Source organism: Pan paniscus, chromosome 5, assembly GCF_029289425.2.
Source record: "Pan paniscus chromosome 5, NHGRI_mPanPan1-v2.0_pri, whole genome shotgun sequence".
Lineage (NCBI taxonomy): Eukaryota > Metazoa > Chordata > Mammalia > Primates > Hominidae > Pan > Pan paniscus.
This window is the reverse complement of record NC_073254.2, coordinates 155,820,193-155,844,144: the sequence shown is the minus strand read 5'-3', so window position 1 is coordinate 155,844,144 and position 23,952 is coordinate 155,820,193. Positions and strand designations below refer to the sequence as shown.

General features: G+C 35.4%; 1 protein-coding gene across 1 annotated transcript in view; it reads right to left on the bottom strand.

Annotated features, from left to right (window-relative positions):
- Positions 1-23,496, bottom strand: part of PDE7B (phosphodiesterase 7B) — a 345,718-nt gene extending 322,222 nt beyond the window's left edge. The window contains exon 1 of the mRNA XM_003827686.6: positions 22,029-23,496. Within this exon, the coding sequence (XP_003827734.1) occupies positions 22,029-22,049 (21 nt within the window). The 5' untranslated portion in view covers positions 22,050-23,496. The remainder of the gene's footprint in view (positions 1-22,028) is intronic.
- Between the last annotated feature and the right edge of the window lie 456 nt (positions 23,497-23,952).

The window sequence follows — 23,952 nt, the reverse complement described above, 5'->3', positions numbered from 1 at the left end:
TGCCCATCCTCCCACATTCCCTAGCATTTTCTCTGCTCTTCTTTTTTCTATAGCAATCATCAGCAACCATCATCTTTTACATATGGATTGAATTTATTATGATCTATTTTGCTTACTGCTGAATCTGCAGGTGCCTAGAACAACATCTAGCTTAGTAGTTCCCAATAAATATTTGTTGAATGAATAAATGAATTAATGAATAGATGGCCATCTATGTGGTGGATACATGGATGTCTGTCATATTATTTCTGATAGTTTTCTTATATTTGAAATATTTGCAATTAAAAATTTAAACTTTTTAATATAAAAACATTGTCTATGTCTGTGAATATAAACCAAAGTTTATATTGATTATAAGTTAAAAATTATCAATATTTACATTTTCTTATTTGCCTATCTACTTACAACATGTTTATGTTGCTATTGCAATCACAATGAAGATAAAAACAATGCCCTCCAAAATCAATCATATATGCCTACCTCATATATTCAGTAAATTCTACTATTGTCTCCAAGCACCCATTATTTTCCAGAATTCATAAAACTACCAGAACTACATCATACTATATTAAAGATCTATATAAAAGATAATTCAATAATCCTTCAAAAACAATTTAGCCAAAACCTCCAAAATAAAACTACTCACAAGACACCGTATTATTTCAGTGAAAAAAATTTTGTGCATATTTGTGGACTCAAATATTGAGTTTGCAAAACCTAGAAACAAAGCAGACACTTGAAGATATTGGGAAGGCATCTTTACCCCCATTCATAGATATTTGTGTCTGTCGTGTCATTTTGTGTTTGTGAATGGTTTAGAAATTCAGGTGTGTTCTTGACAGGAGAAATTTAGAAACTTGTGGTAGAGAAGAGTGAAAGGAGTTAAACAACAATTGCCACTTATTGACAGATCACTAGATTTGTTTCGCTCTCAGCTCACTCACCCAGCTTCAAAATCAGGAACCTTCATTATATGGAGCAATCGTATACATGGACCGTCCATGTATACAAAAATTATTCGTTACATAGAACGTTTCTATTTACAGAATGAAGTATAAACTGAGAAAAATCATCCCTAAGTTCAAGATAATTTTAATCTGCTGATTATGAAGTTTTCAAAAACAGAACATAAGAGAAAGATTTGGATGTGGAGAAATGAGAAATAAAGCACATTCACTCATTCACACACACTCACTACTATATAAATGAGTAGTATTAAATAAGGTTATGTTTTCCAAAGTTCACATGTATACTGAATGCATTTTATTATATATTAACTTATCAAAAAGTTGATTAAGTGGGCAGAAAAGTAAATTTTCAGACAAAATTTCCATAATAGACTTCGGTTAATGTGTCTACATAGTCCTTGATAGTCTTTATCCAACAGACTCACTTCAAACATAGAATGAGTTCACCTTGTGAGACTTTGTTAGGTAGGGAGGGTCCACAATGTTGGGTTTTCTTCTGTGTGGTCTTGAAGCAAAGAGCATTAATCAGACAGTATAGAAAGGAAACACTGATTCCTAACCAATTTTTAATATACTGTGAACACTTGCATTTGACATACTGCATTCTTTGGAGAAGCTATACAAACTGCAAAGCTCAAATATATCTTTTCTGTATGATATTTTTTGCAGTGTCTTATGTGAAATTGAAAATATTTTTAAAAAGACAATTGCAGTGTTAGTGTATTGTGGATGATACTCTACAAGAAAATCCTGAGCAATGTTGGGAAGTCATTGGTAAAATTATGAAAATCTTAAACAGGAATTCTCCCTGCTTAGTACACTGAATGATGCTGTGAGAATAAATAAGAGTTTATAATGAAATTCTAGATTACTTTCTGGAGGCAAATTACCAGGATGCTACTGGCTATATTTACATAAGATAACTTGCTAAAGCAACTGAACTCTTTGCTGCAAGCACCAAGCCTTTAAAAAGGCTGGAATTAGATCATTTTTGACAACTCACTGAGGCATCTGTTAGGAAAAATTGGAAGAGCTAATGAGAAACTAGGTGACCTAATCACAATGTTATGAATAAAATTTCTCCCGCATTGCTTGAATTTGTTGTTTTCTTTTAAATCTCATTTCTGTTATTATTGCTCCACATTATTAAAGTTCTGCCATTCATAGTTTCCTAAGAATCATTAATTAAAATTAAAAACCAAGAGATGATATGAGGCTACAAGACAATAATAATAAACAATAGTTAATAGTTAATAGTTACTTAGATCTTTCCACCATCCACATGGTCACACATGAATGTGTATATTATGTGTATGTGTGTGTGTGTGTGTGTGTGTGTGTATACACCTATCCTTACGACAACATTGAAAGTGATTATTGTAGCCAATATAAAATGAAAGAAAACTGAGGCATGGAACAGTTAGTGACTTCCTTCAGGCCATAGCACAGGTAGCTGTCAAAGCTAAGAGTAGATTTCCAGTTTCCTGTCTTTCTCCAGAATTCTTTTTCTCAATTCAACATTTATGTTTTCTACAGTCATTGACTACTTTACCTATGTGAGTAACTGGCCACAGAAGTGCCTTCCCTAGCTCCTCCCACCCGACCCAATAGGCAACTCTCTGTCCTTGCTTTGCTGAGCCCAAATAAGAGGAGAAGAAAATGTCTTTCTGGTATCTTAAGGAATCTAAGCAAATATTTCTGTAAGCCCTGTTGCTTCTGCTGTTTGGGATCTATGTGGTCTTTGTACTTTGATTTCACATCCTTGTGGGTTACACAGGCTTCTGTGGGCTGACTGGGAATCAAATGATAATGAATAGTACAGTGTCCATGGAAACATTCTTTTTCAGTTCTAATCATCTTTGTAAATTGAAGATGCCCATCTCTTCATGTAAAGGAAAATATATAATAATGACACAATTTAAAACAATTGATCTATCATTAGGGGCCACATATAACTGTGATTGCACTAAAAACATCTCAGAGTAAATAGAGAGCAGCAGATTCCTACCACAGCTTCTTTGTGCTACTCTCAAGTATAAATGGAAAATTCCTGTCATCAGGGTCCAAACTGGAAGCCTCAGCCCCTTACCAGTAAGAATGTCTAAAGAGGCTTTCATGTCTACAGAAGCTTCTGTAGCATGAGCTCTTCGGGCAGGGCTCCAATAATATAGGCAGCACTATGGGAAAACCAGATGTGGATGCATTTGAATCATTTCCTGCTCCTCCTCCTTTCCCAACCTCCCCACGCTTCTGGGAGTCTTCATTCTCCACCCTCTTCCTCTTTACATTGTCTTCCTAGGTGAGCTCATCCAGTTCCAAGGCTTTAAATAGCATATATATTGATAAATTTAAATTCAGTTTTCATCTCTCTTCTGAATTCCAGACTTTTCATCTCTGTTTCACTGATAGGCCTCTCAAGCTGAATGTGTCCTAAACACAACTCTTATTTCCTGCATCTCCCCTCCTCCAAACTGATCCTGCCTCGATCTTCCCTAATTCAGTGAATGGTACCACCTAGTGATGTAGGCCAAAAATCTATAATCAATTGTTCTCAAATTTAGTTTATTTAGGTGATATGTACTTGTGAAATGTACATTTCACAAGTACATATCACCTAAATAAATAGGGGTAGTACTTACTACTGAACTCAGTTCTAAGCCTGTGCGCACACACACACACACACATTTAATCCTTATGGCAATCCTCTAAGGTAGGCACTATTAGCACCCTCCACCAGTTTTACCAATGCAGAAACTGAGAAGAGGCTATTTGACCAAGGTTACAAAGCTGATAGGGGGCAGAGCCAGAACATGCCACCAAGGAGCCCAGCTCCAGAATCTGGAATCACAGCATTGTGTATTGCTGCCTCTTCTTTTCATCCAATCCACCATTTGGTCCTATATTCCTATAGTAAATACCCAAATCTGAACACTGTCCACCACTCTAGTGTTTCAGCTTACTCCAGGCCATCGTCATCTCCCACCTTGCCTACAACACCCATCAGCTGCTTATGATGTCGTCCCTAGCCTAGGCTGACAACCCATTCTCCACACTGGAGTCAGAGTGCTCCTTTTAAAGCATGAATCACTTGGTCTCTCCTCCCTGTCTACATGGTTTCAGTGGCTTCTCATTTACTGTGAGAAGAGTACAATCTCCACCAGACCCTGTGAATATCTGCATGCCCTGTGCCTCACCTTCCCATGCCTGCTCATCTCCTTCCATCCCATCACCTCATTTTGCTCCAAAAGCACTGCCCTTTCTGTCTTTCAGACATCAAAACATGTTTTCTTCTCAGGACTTCGCTCTTGCTCTCTCCTCTGCCGGGATCACTCTTTTTCCAGGTTTGGCTGTCTCTTTCTCAATCATTTCAGCAGAGAAAAGCCTCCATTGGGCTCTCTTCTGGCTATGGAGCCAAGTCTCCACAGCTAGCAACCTGTTGTCTCATTACTTTGTCTTACTTTCTTCGTAGATTTAGCAATCTCTGAAATTAACTGTCACAACTACTAGTCTATGTAGTAATTGTCAGTCATCTCTGACTGGAATGCAAGCTTCATGGGGATGGGAACTTTGTTTTTTTCTACTTATTTCCAGTCCCTAGACCATACTAGGGCCCCAAATACCTGATAGTTGAATGAATAAATCTAGGCTCTCCCACTTAAAAGTACTGACTTTATGCTAATTAAGTAATGAGAGTCTGAGTTTGTTCTTCAAGATGGGGACAATTTTATCCATATATTAGAGATTTTCTGAGATTATTTGAGAGATTTAAGCAGGAATCAGAATTTTTCTCAAGACTTCATAAATATACTATGCAGTAATAGTATATGTACTAAATATATATATATATATTTATACTAAAATTTGGGGCTGATTAATAGTTTGTCACATGTGCAAATTACAGATAGTTTCACACCACCGAAAGAAGTCTATATCCACCCCAATCCTAAAATCTAAGGAAACTACTTATAATTTTAGATTCTATTAATTAAAAGACTAACATCATATACCAGTCATCTGGTTTTATGCCCTCATATGTGTACAAGTATACATACACACACATGATTGGGCCATATGAAATTGGTGATATTTACTTTTTTGGCCAAAAGATGATCATTTCAATGGCTTGATATAATATATGTATATTTATACACACACATATGTACACAGCCTTCAGCAGTGGGAAACACAGAATCATGTGATGATTTATCTGAGACTGTCATAGTCAAAAAACAATTGAGCCAGTGTACTTAAGGTTCGGACATACTAAACAAGACAATGTAAAATATTGTGCCTAAAATTCAATTTCAGTTAAGCAGGAGTAAGAATCATTTTTAATGAATAGTGCACAGGCACCATCAGAACTGTGTTCATTACACACACAAGTACTCCCCAAGGCTGGGCGCGGTGGCTCACACCTGTAATCTCAGTACTTTTGGGAGGCCCAGGCGGGCAGATCACCTGAGATCAGAAGTTCAAGACCAGCCTGGCCAACAGGGCAAAATCCTGTCTCTACTAAAAATACAAAAATTACCTGTGCATGGTGACGCCTGCCTGTAGTCTCAGCTACTTAGGAGGCTGAGGCAGGAGAATCACTTGAACTCAGGAGGCGGAGGTTGCAGTGAGCCAAGATAGTGCCACTGCACCCCAGCCAGACTGGGTGACAGAGCGAGACTCTGTCTCAAAAAAAAAAAAAGTTTATCTCCCCAATTGATGTTTCCACCATCATCCTGATAAAACACAGGCACTGGAGTGGGGGTGATGGTGATAGTAAAAATATTTAACCATTAGCTCGACCAGAGGTGAATGATTGATATGGCCATGCTGGCATCTACCTGTGGAACAATGGCCCAAGACAAGGACAAAAACTCAGAGAACTCTCTGCCATGTAGAATTTGAAACTCATCTTGGTAGTGCCAAAGAACTTATCCTAGCCTGAAAATTTAATTAGAAAAAAAAAAAGCTATGTTATGAGACCTCTTTGGAGATAAATGACATAATTTGGGATTCACTTCATAGTTAGAAAATAAATGTCATCTTGCTTACTCAAGATTGTATGAATAACCTAAATGCAGGTCAAATTTATCAGACTTATAAATTTTTTTTAATTCAACACATAAAATGAGCTTTGAAAAATTTATTTGTGGATTCCTTAGATTACCTTTTTGTATTACTTTAAAGAAGAAACACTGTAAATGTTTGCTGTATTAAAGAGAACAACTCATACACCTTTTCACAGAAAGTAGCAATTAAAAACTGTATCTTAGTGCTATTATCTACTTCTGCAGCTCCAGTTTGTGATAACTCTTTGTTATTACTTTAAAATATGCCAAAGTTAAAAATATTTTCTCAGTTAAGAAAATTCATGGAGTAACACATTAAAATGTACTTAGTCCTTCGGCTTAAATATTAAGTCAGTTTTCCTTAGCTTCTACTGTTACCTGTAAGGTATAATATTATCAACGGAGAAGAGTAACGTTTCATAAAACTTACCATTTAAGAGGGGAACAGTGCACACTGGGGCCTACTGGAGGGCAGAGGGTGGGAGGAGGGAGAGGGATCAGGAAAATAACTAATGGGTACTAGGCTTAATACTTGGGTGATGAAATAATCTGTACAGCAAATCCCCATGACACACGTTTCCCTACATAACAAACCTGCACATCCTGCACATGTACCCCTGACCTTAAAATAAAAGTTAAAAAAAATTTTTAAACCTTACCATGTATTAACATGTTTTCAATTTAATGTTTTAGCATACATTTAGTAACATATATTAAAATTGTTGAACATTGAGTCTCTCGAAAATTTTAATTTTCTAATTTCTGTTTTGAAAAGGAACAAAAATACTGCATAATGTTACAAAAACTAGAAATATGTATCTTTTTATAAAGAAAATTTGTCCTATTGAAAAAGTTATAGCAAACACAGTTTTAAAACTGTTTACTATTTCTCTTCTACACACATATACTTTCAAGTTACTTGTAAATTGCTCATAAATTATTAATGATTGGACTCTAGGCTAAGGACTTAGCATATTTTACATTTATTAGCTGTAACTTCAAGTTCACCTGTGCTCGAAAGATCCCCCACACAGGAAAAACCTGCATAAAGTATTGGGAAAACACAAGCACCCAAGAAAAGCTGACAAACCGCCAGAGGCAACAGATAAATACAGAACACCAAAGACCTAGTTTTACATAACTAGACCAGAATTTTACCGTAGCATAGCTAAGCTTACTCTAGGGTTTATATTATTTGCAATCATCTAAATAATTTATTTGCTATTTCCACAGGACATGGCTAGTGTCCTGGAAATAATCTTTTATGTGTTTACAACACGTATGCACTATCATTTTCATTCTGAGACATTAGCTTGTACAGAACTGTAAACTGTGAAACAATTTAGATAATGAAGAAAGTTGCTATGAGCTAATTTTAGCTAATTTATATCAGCGACTATACAAGAAAACACTAACTTCTATGCACGAAAGCCATAAATCAGGAGCTCAATAGTGTAGTTTGCCAAATATATTTGATGGAAAATGTGAGCTACTGATGAAAGGCAGAATATGTAACAAGTAGTTCTTTGACCTAAGATCTCCCTAGCCTATTAGCAACCTCAGAATGATACTTTGTTAAAGTACTACTGGCAAGTAACAATTACAAACTAACGTTATTACTCTGATGAGATTGTAATGCTTTTGTAAAGAAATGTTCGCATAATATTATAATGGCCACAATGAAATATGGAAGGTGAACATATTATTATTTACTTAGTTTATGATTTTGATAAATACTTCTCATTTTAAAATTTATTTCTTAATTGTACAAAAGGGTAGGTGAGTACATGTAGATGTGGGTACAAATAAAACATGAATTTTTATGAATATATTAAAAAATTCTAAACAATTTTAGATAGAGATTGAGGTGAATGGTGGTGGTGAGAGGAAGAGGAAGATTTTTACTTTTCATTTTATGCCCTTCTGAACAGTTGGAATTTTCTAATGTGTGTTCTACTTTTGTTTTTTAAAGTTAATGATTAAAATAAATCTGCTAAATTGAAAATAAAATAAGATACAATTTGTTTCAAATACAAGATAAAATACAGCAAAGTAATAAAAATTTTTGAATATTTACTTCTAGTCCATATTGGAGTCTTTTAATACTATATGTGTTTTCCTCACTATGCACTATTCACTACTCCTCACTACCCTTACTCTCTTTCCCTATCTTTTGAAGAAAACAATAATAGATAAAAATGAATAGCTGCAGACTTCTTATTAAGTGCCAACCACTTTCAATCACCTCATATATATTAATTCAATGTGAAATCAGATTAAGACAAGATTGTTATTACCACTGGTAACTGCTGAAGCAAACGTAGATCCTATCTAGAGACAGATAACATCACACTAGGCCTCAAGTAATTTCTCTGTCTCTGTCTCTCTCTCTCCCTCTACACACATACACACACACACACACACACACAATGCCTAGTGCTTCATCAAAAATAACCAGGTATATGAAAACCAGCCACTTTGATTCAACCAGCAGCAGCAGCAGACAATAGCTATAAACACTCAAGAGATCAAAATAAAAGCAACAAAAGTTTTATAATGATTTGCAGAATATGTTTAAGGATATGAGAGGCAAGATTGAGCATTTTGACAGAAAGCTAGAAATGACCAAAAATCCCTAAAAATTTTAAGACCAAAGAATATCATAACTTAAGAAATTGTTTTATGGGATAAATGACAGATTAGATACAGATGAAGAAAGACTTAGGGAAATAAAAATATTGGTCTAAAGAAAATCTTCAAAATGAAGAACAAAGAGATTGAAGGTAAGTAATGGGAGTAGGAACATTCAAAACTCGAACATACATGTAACTGGAGTCCCATTAAGAAGAGCTAGAGAATGATGGTTTCCAGCTTCATCTATGTCCCTACAAAGGACATGAACTCATCATTTTTTATGGCTGCATAGTATTCCATGGTGTACATGTGCCACATTTTCTTAATCCAGTCTATCATTGTTTGTCTACTGCAAGGACAAAAAAACAAACATTGCATGTTCTCACTCACAGTTTGGAATTGAACAATGAGAACACTTGGATGCAGGAGGGGGGACATCACACACCAGGGCCTGTTGTGGGGTGGGGGGAGGGGGGAGGGATAGCATTGGGAGATACACCTAATGTAAATGACGAGTTAATGGGTGCAGCACACCAACATGGCACATGTATACATACGTAACAAACCTGCACGTTGTGCACATGTACCCTAGAACTTAAAGTATAATAATAATAATAATAATAAAAGAAAGGCTAGAGAGAATGGGGCAGAAGCAATATTGAAAGAGATAATTAATGAAAATTTTCCAAAATTGTTAAACAATATCACGACACACATTTAAGAAACCATACAAGCCCTAATTGGGATAAATGCAGAGAAAACCATACCTAAGTAATCATGGCAAAACAAGCAATCAAACATGAAAATAGTGCTACAAACAGAGGAAATGGACAGATTGCTTTTAAAAGACTATTTTCTGACTTATCAACAGAAACAATAAAAGTGATAAGACAATACAATAATATTTTAAAGTAAGGAGGAGGGGGATTACAATCTATAATTTTATTACCAGCAAAAGTACACATCAGAAATAAAGGTAAAATAAAGCCATTTCATACAAAACCAAAATCTAAACAAAATCATCACTGCACTAAAGGAAATCCCACATGTGACCTCAGAGATGCAGGAAATAATGAAGAAGATGTGTAATTGTAAGAAACCATAATAATATATAATTATTCAAAGATTTATGTTATATAAAGTTAAATACCTAACAATAGCATATAATTTAGGAGGGATACAAAAGTAGTTAAGGCATTCCAAAGTTCTCAAATTTGCCACAAAGGAATAAAAGTACTAATATGCATTATGCTTGTATTAGGTCATAGATGCATCCTGTAACCGCAATAGTCACCAGTAAAACAATGTAAAATAATGTAAAAGTAACAAGCTAAAGCTAATGGAAAGGGGGCAGTGCAATTACAAAGATATTTAATTCATAATTAGGAAAGTGAGGAGAGAAAAAGAAATATTGAACAAGAAGAATAAATAAATTGTACTTAGTAAGTCAGCATATTTGAACCCAAATATATCACTGCTTCCATTAATTATAAAAGGATTAAATATTCACTGAAAAGGCAAATATAGTCAGACTGAATGATAAAAGAAAATTTACTTATTTGCTGCTTGTAAACAGACACACCTAAAACATAAACATATAGACAATTTAAAACTAAAAGAATAAAAAATGATAAGGCATGCAACCACTAAGCAATGGAAAGCTAGCTTTATAGATTTTAGTATCAGCCCAAGGAGAATTGAAGGCAAAAAAAAAAAAAAAATTGGAAGGGATGTTTTACTATGGTAAAATTTCAATTCGCCAGGAAGTTACAACAGTTCTAAAATTGTTTATAAGGAATTCTCAACCTTTTTTCCATTATCATCCTCCTCCCTTATGGAGCCATTATAGATATTTCTTTCCCTAATCACACTCCCCCCAGTCAAGGAAATTTTAATGCCAACTTGACTGAATATCTGTTTATGTGCTGAACCTTTTTAGGTCACAAACCATTATGATGTCTAAGGGTTTTGGCTCCCCAAGAACCAAGTATTGCCCCTACTGTGAAGGCAGCATATAACAGCACAGTATCAAAATACTAGTTTAAATTTTATAAAATTGCTGATATTCAACCTTGATCTAAAAAAATGGCAATTTTACGTTGTTCAATATAATATATAAGCAAATGATGGCAAAATAAAGGAAAATAATTCTCAATCATGAGGAAGTTTTTTAATATACCTCTTTCAGTAATAGAAGCAAAGAAAATCAATAAAGATACAAAAGATTTCAATGATATGATGAATAAATCTTCTAACTGACATCTATAGAGCACTATACCTAACAATTGCAGAATACATTTACTTCAAGCACATGTAATACGTTTAGAAAAGCTGACTATATATTCGGTTATACATTCAAGTTTCAAAAAATTCAAAGATCTTAATGGTATGACTTGTAAGCACAGTAGAATTATACTAGGAAACAAAGACAAAAAGAGAACTAGGACATCCCAATTTGTTTGCAAATTAATAAATATACTTCTAAAGAATTCACAGGTGAAAAACAAATTATAATTGAAATTGTCTTGAATTAACTGCTAATAGAAACAGTAAATTTTAAAACCTAGGGGAGACAGCTGAAACTGTGAAAAATAAATTTGCTTCTTTAAATGTATATATTCAAAAAGAAGAAACACTGAAAAATAATCAACAACAACAACAAATCCATGAGAAATTACTAAAACTGACAATGAAAATAGAAAATCTGAATAGCCCATAAAAATAAATGGAATTAAAACTGTAACTCAAAACTTGTCCACAAAATATTTCAGACCCAGATGGACTTATGTGCAATTTCTATCAAATATTTGAGGAAAAAAAATAATATAAACTTACAAAACTGTCCCAGAACATTTTTACTAGGGTAATATTTCCTAACTAATTTAATAAAGTCAATGGAACCTTGATAAGGCCATAACAAAAAAGGATAATTTTAGGTTAATGGTTTTCATCAACATAGTTTCAAAATCCTAAAAATTATTAGCAATTCAGAAACAGAGTAATGAGTGATATTGAAAATGAGCATAACATAACATGACCAAGTTACATTTATCCTAGGATTTCAGTTTGAAATTATAAAATCAATCACCTATAAACAGAATAAAAGGGAAAAGTCATACGAAAAGTATTTTAAAGAACATTTAATAAGAAATGCTTAGCAAACTAGGAATAAAAGGAAACTTTCAAATGTTATAGAAAATATCAAACTTAGTGGTAGAATGTTGAAAGCTTTCTTTCTGAGACTGGAAACAAGATAATATTGCCACGATTACCCCTTCAACAATATACTGAAAATCCTATCCAGTACAATAAAACAAAGTTATCAGCATTAAAAAGGAAAATCGGTGACCACCAGTATTCTGGATGCTCTGATTACCTCTATGGAAAAGCAAAATAATCCGTAGATAATGTATTGGAATTTGTGAGTTTTGCAAGGTTGCTGATAATTAATTGATATACAGAAGTTGATTGTTTTTCTATGTATCAGTAACAAAAAGTTAAAAATAGAAATTGAAGAGATGCCAGTTGGAATACCATCAAAATACTAAGTGCCCAGTAATATGTCTAGCAAGGAATATGTAAAATGACCAAAAGCTAGCCAGAAGATATTACTGACAGAAATTAACAAACACCTAAATAAATAGAAGGATACATTATGTTTATGAATTGGAAGACTCAGAAAAGATGCCAGTCTTCCCAAATTGATCTATATCCCAACAGTATTTTGTTTTAGGGAAGAATCTTAAGTTAAATTATTATGAAAATGTAAAGAATCAAAAATGATAAAAACAATCTTGAGAAGAATAAAACATGAGATTTTACCAATGGAAAAAATGTTTGTAATATATATAACAATCAAAGGTATCAAATATGTTTATTATATATATGTATATATAATATCCTATAAATATACAAAATAACTTGATCAGAGACTTGACAAAAAAGATATTTACATGGCCAATATACATGTGAAAAGGTGCTCAGACCATTAGTAAACAGGGAAGTGAAAATTAAAACCAAGGTAAGTTACCAGTGAGGAAGTAGAGTAACTGAACATGTATTGTTGGTGGGGGCGTAAATTATTTTAACCACTTTGAGCAATTTTGAATTTTTTACTAAATTTGGACATAAACATTCCCTGTGGCCCAGCAACTTTATTCCTAGGTATAACCTCAACAGATATACCTGTACATGTGCACCAAAAGACAGGCCTGTGAATACTCAGGCCAGCATTATTCATAATGTTAAAAACTGGATACAATTAAAATGCTTTCTACAGTAGAATGGTAAATACCGTGTATTCAGATAATTAAACATCATGCAACAGTGAAAATGAACAAAATACAATGATAGGCAACAACCTATCTAGTCTTCGGATATAACACTGCATGAAAGAATGGAAGAGGCATGATGGGTTTCCTCAGGTGCCAAACATGTAATAATGTTCTATTTCTTGACTCTCTTGACTTCTATGTAGGGGTTCAATGGTGCATAATTATATGTTAGATAATTTTCTGTTATGTGTGCTATAGTTTAATTCAGAAAGTAAAAAAAAAAAATTAAAACAAGATTTATCTTAAATGTTTAAAGCACCAACAACATTGTAAACAAAATAATTCCATGAAATAATTTCTAAAACTTGAAAGCAAATAATACCAGTTGATACACTAACATTAAGTTTTACTCTTCCATACTCTGTTCTAAGCATTTTACAAATAAAAAGTCATTCCATTCTCTCAAGAATTCTCTCAAGAAGCAGATATTAGAAACACCTTAATCTAACAAATAAGCAGAGCGAGGCCTAGAGAGATTAAGTAACTTCTTCATGGTCACAGAGCTAATAAATGAACAATACTGAATGTCGCCAAATTATGCACTGTTGATCAATGCACTCTACTGCCTCTCAGAGCAAAATTTCTGAAGTTTAAAGTATCAGATTAATCCATTTAATCCATTTAAAATGAAATAATGCTGTTTTTCTATATATTTGAATTTTGTATAAAAATATAGTGGGTAGATTAACATTTTCAAAACAGACATTTTAATATTTTGTGTATTTTAAAAATGTTTCCTAACTCATTCTTAGAATGATTAAGGATGGAGTTTAAGCATATAAAAACAATTAAAAACTGTCAGCAAAAAGCTGAAGTTGAATTTCAACTATTAGCTGCAATTTATCTGAGTCTCAATTTCCTTGCCTTTAAAGTGGGCATAACAAATCCCCATCTAACAGGAATGTTCTAGAAAGTTACAGGACATTTATATTATGAACTGAGTAACTACTTACATAGGAAAGCCAGAAATTTTGGAACCTAAAGGTTTACATTTACATTTTAGACACCTGAAATCTAAAAATGTTAAATAACTTGCCAACAGTATCATTCTTAGCATCTGGAACTTGAACTCGGGGCTTTAGGTTACAAGTTCAATGCTCCTGGAAAAAAAATGGAATCCTCATTTTTTTTTCCTGCTTTTCCTTTTCTCCTTTCACACAAAATAAGCAAATTGAATTTTAAATTATTACTCATTATTGCCATTTAATCCAATAGATGTATTTGATTATTTGGTTTCTAAAGATTTACATTAAAGGAGACAATATATTTTAAATAGGCTGTATTCCCCAACTCAATGTTTTGATTTTTTTTTGTATTACTACTACATACAAAGCTCTTACATGCATTTTGTCAAGTTTAAGAAGGGCCTCTCTCATGCACCCACACATGGGCACTTGGGGCAACATATTCAGTGAAAAAGAGAACAATATTTCTCAATTATTTTATTTATAAGCCATTGAACTATATTTCTAATACTTAGTGATTTTTAATAATTAAAAGAGATTTATAGGGAAAAGTTTAGAATGTTAGTCTTTGTCATTCCAAACTGCTATCACACAAATTCCTGTTTTATGTTTATTCCTTTTGTATTATTTTAACTTAAAGATTATTTTTTACTCCAAACACAATAATGAAGATCTAGAAAAACAGAAAATAAAAACTACTAAATATGGAAAATGAGCAATACCTACACTTTTCCGAATGAAGCTAAAAACCCAATTGAAATTAGGTTTTTATTTAATTGGAAAAGCATGAACACTCATCTTAAGAACATGGAAACACACTATATTTCTATCACATAGAAAATAACTTTTTTCTTAGATTTAATGACCTTTTCTAAATCAAGGCATTCTTTAGACCTCTGTATTACTGCAGCATCTCCTTTTACAAGAATGCTTTCTACACTTTTGTGAATGACTGAGTTCTTTCATCTAACTGGACCCAGCTGGCAAGTGGCATAATGAGAAAGGGAAATGAAGGTCTTTTTTTTTTCTCTCTCTCCTGGAAAACCAAGAAATGTATAAATCATATCCAAACAGAAGAAGCCTTACTTGCTTGCATAACTGCACAATCTGTACATCTTAATATAATGTTTTCTACTGTTTTATGAATAACTGATATTATAGTATAATTTTCCTTTAAAAGTCTATGATATGTGATTTCCTTAAACACGGTTTGAATAAATACTAATTTTGCATGTATAGTTAATGTGAAAAATTAAACTGAACTGATCAATTCTAAAACAAAATTTAGTCAAGATGTTCAAACCAGTAAAATATGTATGGTAAAATATGTTTATTGTTTATGGAGAAAGATCTCAAATAATTGGGCGTTTAACAGGCCAAAGTTTCTTGGACCCAGATCAAAGGAACTTTGAGCTTGACCAAGCCCCTCATTTTATACATGAGAAAGCTGGTGCCCAGAGGGCTGATTGGCCCAAAGTTACTCAAACAAGAGTGATAGGCTCCCTATCTTCTGGCTTCCAGGATTCTTACTTCCAGGGAATTCTCTGCTCCCCAGCCATGTCAAAGGTACATGGGAGAAATTTAGTAAGGGTCAAAGAAAGAAATTAATGAAGAAATTTTAAAGCAAAACAGAACTCAGGCTGGACGTGGTGGCTTACACCTGCAATACCAGCACTTTGGGAGGCCAAGGCGGGTGGATCACTTGAGGTTAGGAGTTTGAGACGAGCCTGGCCAACATGGTGAAATCCCATCTCTACTAAAAATACAAAAATTAGCCAGGTGTGGTGGTGTATGCCTGTAATCTCAGCTACTTGGGAGGGTGAGGCAGGAGAATCGCTTGACTCTGGGAGGTGGAGGTTGCAGTGAGACAAGATCGTGCCACTTCACTCCACCCTGGGCAACAGAGCAGGACTCTGTCTCAAAAACAAACAAAAAAATAGTAATTAAATTAAATAAAATGAAAAACATAAAATAAAATAGAACTTTTTCTTCTTTTACCTTCAAATTTTTCTGGTCACTTTAAAATATCACACAATAAATAAATGTCAGTAACTTTTTCCCTTTATAAATGTAATGTATTTATGGAGGGGAAAGTTGAACAATTCTTAAGTATATACAAGAAAAGTAAGCCTTGTTCCTATCCCACACTCCAAGTTCTCCAAGGCATTGTTTGTTAAGTTTTTAATTCAAATTTCCAGAAATTTTTAATAAGTATATATGAATGTGTCTATGTATTTATACAACTGTTAATGTAGCTTCCCCCCTCCACTTAATACATCTGAAAAATCATTCCAGATTTTTGCACGTAGAGGTACTTCATTCTTTTACATGACTGTATGGTGTTCTATTGTATGATTTTGCAATAATTTTTCAATAATTCATCTATTATTGGGCTCAAGTTGTTTCTGATATTGTTTAGGTTACAAACAATGCAAAAATAAACAATTCTATATGTTCTTAGACAAAGATTTGCTAGAGTCAAAGAGAATGTAAAACACTGACCGTTTGGTACCTTCAGGTATCAAATTTTGATCAATCCAGGCATATGGTAGCCTCTCCATGTCTATGCCTGGACCTATGGAAACATACTCCTCACACCATACTAGTCCTGGACCCCACCCCCGCACCAGAGCAAAAGAAGATTCTTAAAGATTAAGTATATTTAAGTCATGTATAAACTTCATTTTTGAACAGAATCCTTTTTTGAGCACGTCTAAAGCAATGGGAATAATTTTCATCTTGTAGAAAGAATATTTTATATACTTCCTATTTATATGTGAATTATGACTATGTAGAACACAGAAGGTATTAATAAGAAAAAAATCTCAGCAGGAAATTTAATGAAAAACTATATGAATTCACCAACCACTAGGAAAAAAAAGTAAGTATTACTCCAGATTTTACACAAGGAAAACTCCTCAAAACCTCATTACCAATCTATTTTTCCCTTCTTTCCTTAACAGATTCAAGAAAGAAAGAGAAAGAGAGAGAGGAAAGGAGGGAGAATGAAAAGGAAGGAAGGAAGGGAGGAAGGGAGGAAGGGAGGGAGGGAGGGAGGGAGGAAAAGGAATAAGAGAGGGCAGAAGGAAAGAAGGAAGGGAGGGAGGGAAGAAAGGAAGAGAGGAGGGAGGAAGGGCAGAAAGGAAGGAACTTTAAATGCATGACAAAGTTTCTTTACTGGTATATGGACCATGGCTATTATTTTCATACTTTTATACTGTATACACATAAATATGTAAACCATTCATGAAAAGATTTAAGGTTTTAAAATGTTGGGATATTTATACAGTAGTATCAAGAATTATATATTGCTTAATAGATGTCTGTGTGTTTTCTGTTACGTTGTTTTTAGGTTTATCCAAAACTACAAAACCAGCTCCCTATTCTCCATGCTTGAGGTGTTAAATGTAAACTCTCACTCAGAGCAGACACCAGCTGGAATGCTCTGAGCCACGCAGAATCCCAGAAATGTCTCGATTAAGGTGATTGAACTGCATCAAATCCCATCACTAGTAAGGGGCAGCAACCCTGTACCAGCAGGGCAAGGTCTCAGAGCAGATACTCAATGGACAATCAATTCACCAAAACTTTCTTCTGAAGGTTCCCTCAACTTAGTTATCAACAGGTTTTCATTTATTCTCTAAAGAAGTCAGAATTAATATTGAGAAGGTATTAAGTGAAGTAATATAGAAAATCCAGGACAGTGATTGGCATTTAGGAAAAAGACGTTTGTCTTGTAATATTAAAGTTCCTAGCTACAATTTTCACAAAGCATGCCTCTTTGCTTTCTCTAGGAGTGTCACAGCCACAGAGGGGCACATCAACCTGATACAAGAGAAATAGAGCGGGGAGAGGTGACTGTCTCAGGGGAGTGATAGTCTTTCTGGGGAGGAATTCTCAAACCCCAGTCCTTGTTTTGTTTTTGCTTTTCCTTGGCAATGAGATTATCTTGGAGGTAAAATTGTGTAAATGTGGACAACTGAGTAAAGGCAAACTACACAGAGAGTAGTGGAAATAAGGAATGGGAGAGGTGGAAAAGTAAAAGTAAACACATGCTAATGATTCAGTGTTAATTTTGTCAGGTTAAATCACAGAATTTGGAAAGAAAAAGGGCATCCAACAGCCTTAAAGATGAAGAAACGGAGGCTCCAGAGTTGAAGAAAATGTGTCTTCACTCCCACAAGTAATCTTGAAGTTCCGAGCCACCATGAGAGTTTTCCTGACACTGAGGTAATTTCCTACCATGTTGACACCACCTTGCGCCAGTGTTCAAGACCATCACAGCTATGAACCTTGTTGGCTTGTATCAGATGCCTGCTGGGACCTCGGCTGCCCATAGCGCTCTCTAAAGACTCCAGCTTTCTATAACTCCTACAGTTTTAAGTTCAAGGAATGATGAAGATGATGCCAATGTATGGATTTGATTTACCAAATCAGGCCTGTACAGCAGCTGAATCAACCTATGGGAAAATTTTGGCTCTCTTTAACATTCTAATTTTTAAGAACACCATTGCAAATACATGATTTCCAAAATAATAACAATGCACTTAATTAATCACATTATAGATCATCATATAAAAATAAATACCTAAATAGAAATACAATTTATTTTTTTCTTAAATTCCAAATTGCATAGAGCTGCCTCCTCTGCAGTTTTCCATCACTGCCTCCCTCTCAAACTTCTCCTTTTATTCTTTCATTTCTTTGTACAGACTCCAGTCATTTGTTTAAATATTCATACTCAACCAGAATACGTTTCCTAATGTGGGAATCATTGCTTATTCACAGGCACAGCCCTTGACATCCTGAAAACATGTAGTAATGATTTTTGGAATAAAGGTTTGACACGTCTACATTTACATGTAAATGGAGTTAAAAAATTCTAGGTTGAGAATAAGAATACTATAAAAATTTTGATCTAAAATGGATGTTAGAGATAACCCAGCGCAACCAGTTGCTCTTACAATTGAGGAAACTGAGGTCAAGAATGAGTGAGTGGCTCAGAGTCATCCAGCTCATTAGAGCCTGAATGAACCACCTTGGTTCACTACCTCTGTTCACCGCCCTTTCTAGTGCACTTCATGAAATCACTCTCTAAGTACACATCAACTCATTTAGATACTTAAATGATTCTTGAGAAAGTAGAAAGTGTAAATGCCTTGACCACACATAAGAACTTTGACATATTTCACTCTCTGTATTCAAATTTCTAACAATGCCTGGTACATAATAGGTATTCAGTTGATTTGGGTTTCTACATCCCTTTTCTCCTTCTCTTCTTCAAGTTTGCATGTAAACCACATTAAAGACTGCTAATATATAAAGTAGGCACCATCTCATGAATCAAAGTGGGGATTCCTAGAGCCACTGAGGATGTCTGTAGAAGCCAGTGGTGCTGATCCCACAGCTACTCTCCTGTGGACAGTGGAAGTGCTCCCCGAAGTACATTCTTAGGGGAAATGGGGCTGCCGCCATGAGGAGGTGCCAATAGAGATTAGAGATGGTCTTTGTGCTGTGAGAGAGACCTGACATTTCCAAATGCCAAGTCCTTTCTTCCTCAGCCAAATGTACCCCCTAGAACATAGATACCTATTTAGCTGTAGATTTTTGAGGGGATACAGAGCTGAATCCATAAGACAGTGGATTATTTAGATAAGAATTTCTGTAGATAGTTTCCAATCAATTATGTACCCCAACAATGTGAGGTCAACTACTTAGACTACCTCTTAGCTTCTACATTTAGATGTTTCAAAGTCTGTTCTGATCCTTAAATTTGACACTTCTCTTTAATATAAACAAAGCCCTTTTAGTATTCTTTGGGATTAGCTTACCACTTAATAAATTCCTTCCAACACTATCTTCTGCGAGTCAACAAACAGCTTCCTCCTGTGATTTGGGCCTGGCTAACAAGAAGTTAGACTTCAGACGAATAATTACTAGGCTAAGGCATTTTCCAGGTGGTACATTCCCACTTTGAGGAAACTTGGTCATTTTACTTTTGCATTTAAGATGTCCTTTGGCTGAAAATAAAGTGTCAGTGTTTGAAATGTCCTTCTCTGTATCATTGACTTGATTTTTAGATAATATTTTAGGCTGGACTGACACCAAAAGTGCTTTTCAAAAACACATGAAAAGACCAAAATTATTTAAATAATTTACAATATATGAAAGGTAGTAAATTCTAGGCAAACATTTTAACTAGGTTTTTATGGAGAACTGACAGTGAGTAGCTTTGTGCTGAACCCTGTGTAAGGCATTAAAAGATGCACTCGTGTAATTATTTTCCCTAAATTAATGCCTGTCCCTGACACATCTTAGACTTTTCCACCCTTGCCCTAAATAACTTAATTCAAAAAAAAAAATTCTCCCAGCTAATTTGCTGACATATAGTCACCACTGATTTTGTCACATGTTGTTCAAGAGAGTGAGTACATTCTGAAATTAGACAGCTTACAGTGTCAGGTAAAAATTCTTCCAAGGCAGAGACAGTTTTTGGAGTTGCAACTAGTTAACTGTGGGCTTCTACTTGAGACAAAAGTGACTTCATTTTATTGGAGAAAATGTCAATCAAGACGTAACTACTGACACCCGTCTTTGTTTCACCAGCTAGTAATAAAAGATAAAGCAGAGGAAATGGAGGAGCTGCAGTTATGCGTTTGCAACACACAAAGTCCTTGTTTTCCCACTAGGCGCTGCAGAAAAGCAATTGTCCATTCACGGCACATCCTCTGCATTTCAGAGCTAATATTTTTGCAGTTCTTAACTTAGTACATTCCAGTCTTATGCAGTTAATTTTTTTAACCCTTTGAAATACACCTCATGTTTGAAATCGTGCTTAATATTACTGCTAACATGACCCAGTTTTAAAGCTTTCAGGTTCTCAATGTTGAGAATAGAAACTTGAAGAAAATCGGTTAGAAATTTTGGAACAGGGTAAGGATTTCAAATAATCCTGTCTTATTTGCTATTGCATAACTTTGAGAAGGGTAATAGGGAAATCCATGGTAACCATATATTACTTAAATTGCTGTTACAAAAACTGACTCTTTGGATAGGAATGATTTTTAGCAGGGATCCCCCTTAACACATAATAATGTGCCACTGAAAACAACATTAGCCCTGTATTGAATTGCCGATCTTCCTGCAGCATTTAGTGTGTTTACTGTATATGAATGCCTATGCCTGTCTCTGGTGCAAAGAGGTTTACTCTTATTGCAATAGTCACTCTGGCTAGAGCACATGAAGAACAGAATTTTTAAATGATTAATTAGTCCCCAGGCTCAATCACTTAAGCCCCTAATTGAATATCTGACTCCATTTTCAACTATTGTAGGAAAAGATAATTAGCAAATTTGCAGTGGTAATAAAGAAGTTTTACTTTCCTTTATAAATAATAATATCTAAATTTCTGGTCATGTAACTTAGTACTTGCATCTCTCCTGGACTTCTGAATCCAAAACATTTTTTGAAAAATGCAACAAGGTGATGAAGGATTTTTCTTCAGAGTTCATTTTTCGGACATCTTCTATTGATTTTTTTCTACCTTCAGTCTCACTATCAGCTCCTTCCCTTCTTGCCACTAATTTCTTCATCTTGAAGTCTGCTATCAACCAACATGAAAAACTCAAGAAGAAACTAATTTCCTTCTTCCCTGTTCCACAAACCTTACCAATCCCTTTACCAGCATTTTCCTATCCTGTCCCACCAAAAATGAAAATTACCCAACTCCAAGATTTATGTTGGAGACAAAAAATATTGCATTCTTTTTTTTTTTTTTTAAAGACCACCTCAGTGTGGGCTCAAAGTGCAGTGAAAATGCCGGAGTCTCATTACACTGGTTGGAATGAAACCCTGCTGCCCTTAAACGGTTAATTCAGGGTAAGTGATAATGTTTAGTCAGTTCGCCTAGAAAAAGGAAGGAAATTCAAAAGCTGGTTGCTGTAGTAACAATCACAGACAAAAAAAATATATATGTACAGGTTCATTTTAAATAAAAATCCTGCCATCTCTCTGTGACTCTATTATCTCAAGAAAACTGAGCTTGCCGCTTAAATTTGTTGTACATACCTCAACCATTAAACAAGACATTTAACCATAGTGGCAGTTCTGTGACCTTTGAATGCCGTGAAATCTCTGAGCGGTGCTGCTTGTTCATGAAGACTTGTGCTGCAGAATCCAGCAACTTCATCCAGGATTAGGAATATAATTAAGTAACAAAAAAAAAAAAAGAAAAAGAAAAAAAGAAAAAAAAGGAAAAGAAATAAAGAAACACAAAAGCACACAAGGAGATCGAGAAGGAAGGAAGGTAGAAAGAGAGACTCTCCCTGGGTGAGTAACACCACTTTTCTCCCAGACAAGTGCTGGGACAGAGCCGAGCCTGCTGCAGTGCCCAGACCAACTGACTGGCTGGGTGAGCAGCCGCCGGCCTGCTAGGCTGGGAGGTGCTGTCAGTTGCCACAGGCAAGGAAAAGCAGAGACCAATCGGCTTCAACTCTGGCAGCTTACTGGAGTGGAGCCTTTTCTGTTTATGTTTCCTCATTTCAAGAGTGACGTCAAAGGGTTTAGTTTTTCCTCTGCATGTGCTATTAATTTTAAAGTACTGTACTATGGGAAGAATGTGTGTGTGCCTGTGGTCAGCCTGGGCACCCCACTCTCAGGAGAGCCCAAGAAACATTTTCTATATTCGGGAATACATTTAAAGAATTTAAAATACCTTGTGGTGAGGTGTATAAAAACAAAAGCAAAACAAAACAAAAATTAAATATAAAACCCTGAGCTAAATCATAGCAGCAAGATGTAGATTTTTTCCATCTGTGAGTGTATGTGCTCCATGCTCACTTGGCAGCTGTTGCTTATTTTTTTTTTACCTAATTCATTTTTACTCTTACCTAAAAATGAGTTGTTAATTAAACTTGATAGCCATAGAGGCAGAATCGTGCAAATGCACTGGTGAACAAAATGATGTGCAATGAAACATAGAACTCCTGCGTCAGTTTGTGCCATGGGTCCCTGCATTTCCTCCAGCTTCCGTGGTGAAGCCTTAGGCTTGTTCCTGCCAGGGAGATGCCTCCTGATGCCAGCAGGAGTCATTCAAGAAGCAAGGCTATGGTGATGCCATGCAGGTGTGCCTGGGGCCTCAGCTTGTTCTTTCCCAAAGAGCATGAAGGTCCAGTTATTTAGGGATACTTCCTTTACCAGGGACCCCAGCTTATCCCTGGGTTACACTTCCCACTCTGGAAAAATCCCCATAGTTGCCATCTGTTGTTTCTGCCTCCCCCACATCCTCCTCCTTTTCCCCATCCCCATCCTAAATTCTGCTAACAGACCTTTTTTGGGGGGGCGGGGGGCAGAACTTTCCTTCCTCTATCTTCTACGGATTTCATGGACTTTGCCCCCAGCCCCATTCCCACGACAGAGCCACAAGGGGGCATGGGACCCACAGGGGCCAATCAGATTTCTCCATCGCTCCGAGGCAGACTGTGTTTTAGGGGTGGGCGCAACACTAAAGAATGTCCACATTCCTTTTTCAAATACTAATATCGTTTCTTTGATAAAGAAAGTATTTATGTATCCCTAAGAGCCTAGGCACTAGGATTAAGCATCCCTGTAGTTGTTGGGGTTTATCTTTGGTGTTGAAGCTACAATAGTGAACAAAACAGATGGTTCTTTGCCCCCATGGAGTCTACATTTTGGAGAAGCAGGGAAATTGTCAAAGAAAAATAAGTAAACGTATAATGTCAGTTGGTAATGAGGGCTTCAAAATAAGGTAAGGAGAATGAGGTGTGTGTGTACACGTGCATGTGTGTGTGTGTGGTGTGTGTTTGCTATTTTAGGAAAGATGATCAGGGCAGCCCTCTGATAAAGCAACTTGGAGCGGAGGCCCAAATGATGGGACATAGCAGGTACTGTGTGCCTCTACCTTCCATGCAGATGAAGCCATGGAAAGTTCCCACAACACATGAGTGCTTGGCAGAGCCAAGGAACAGGAAGG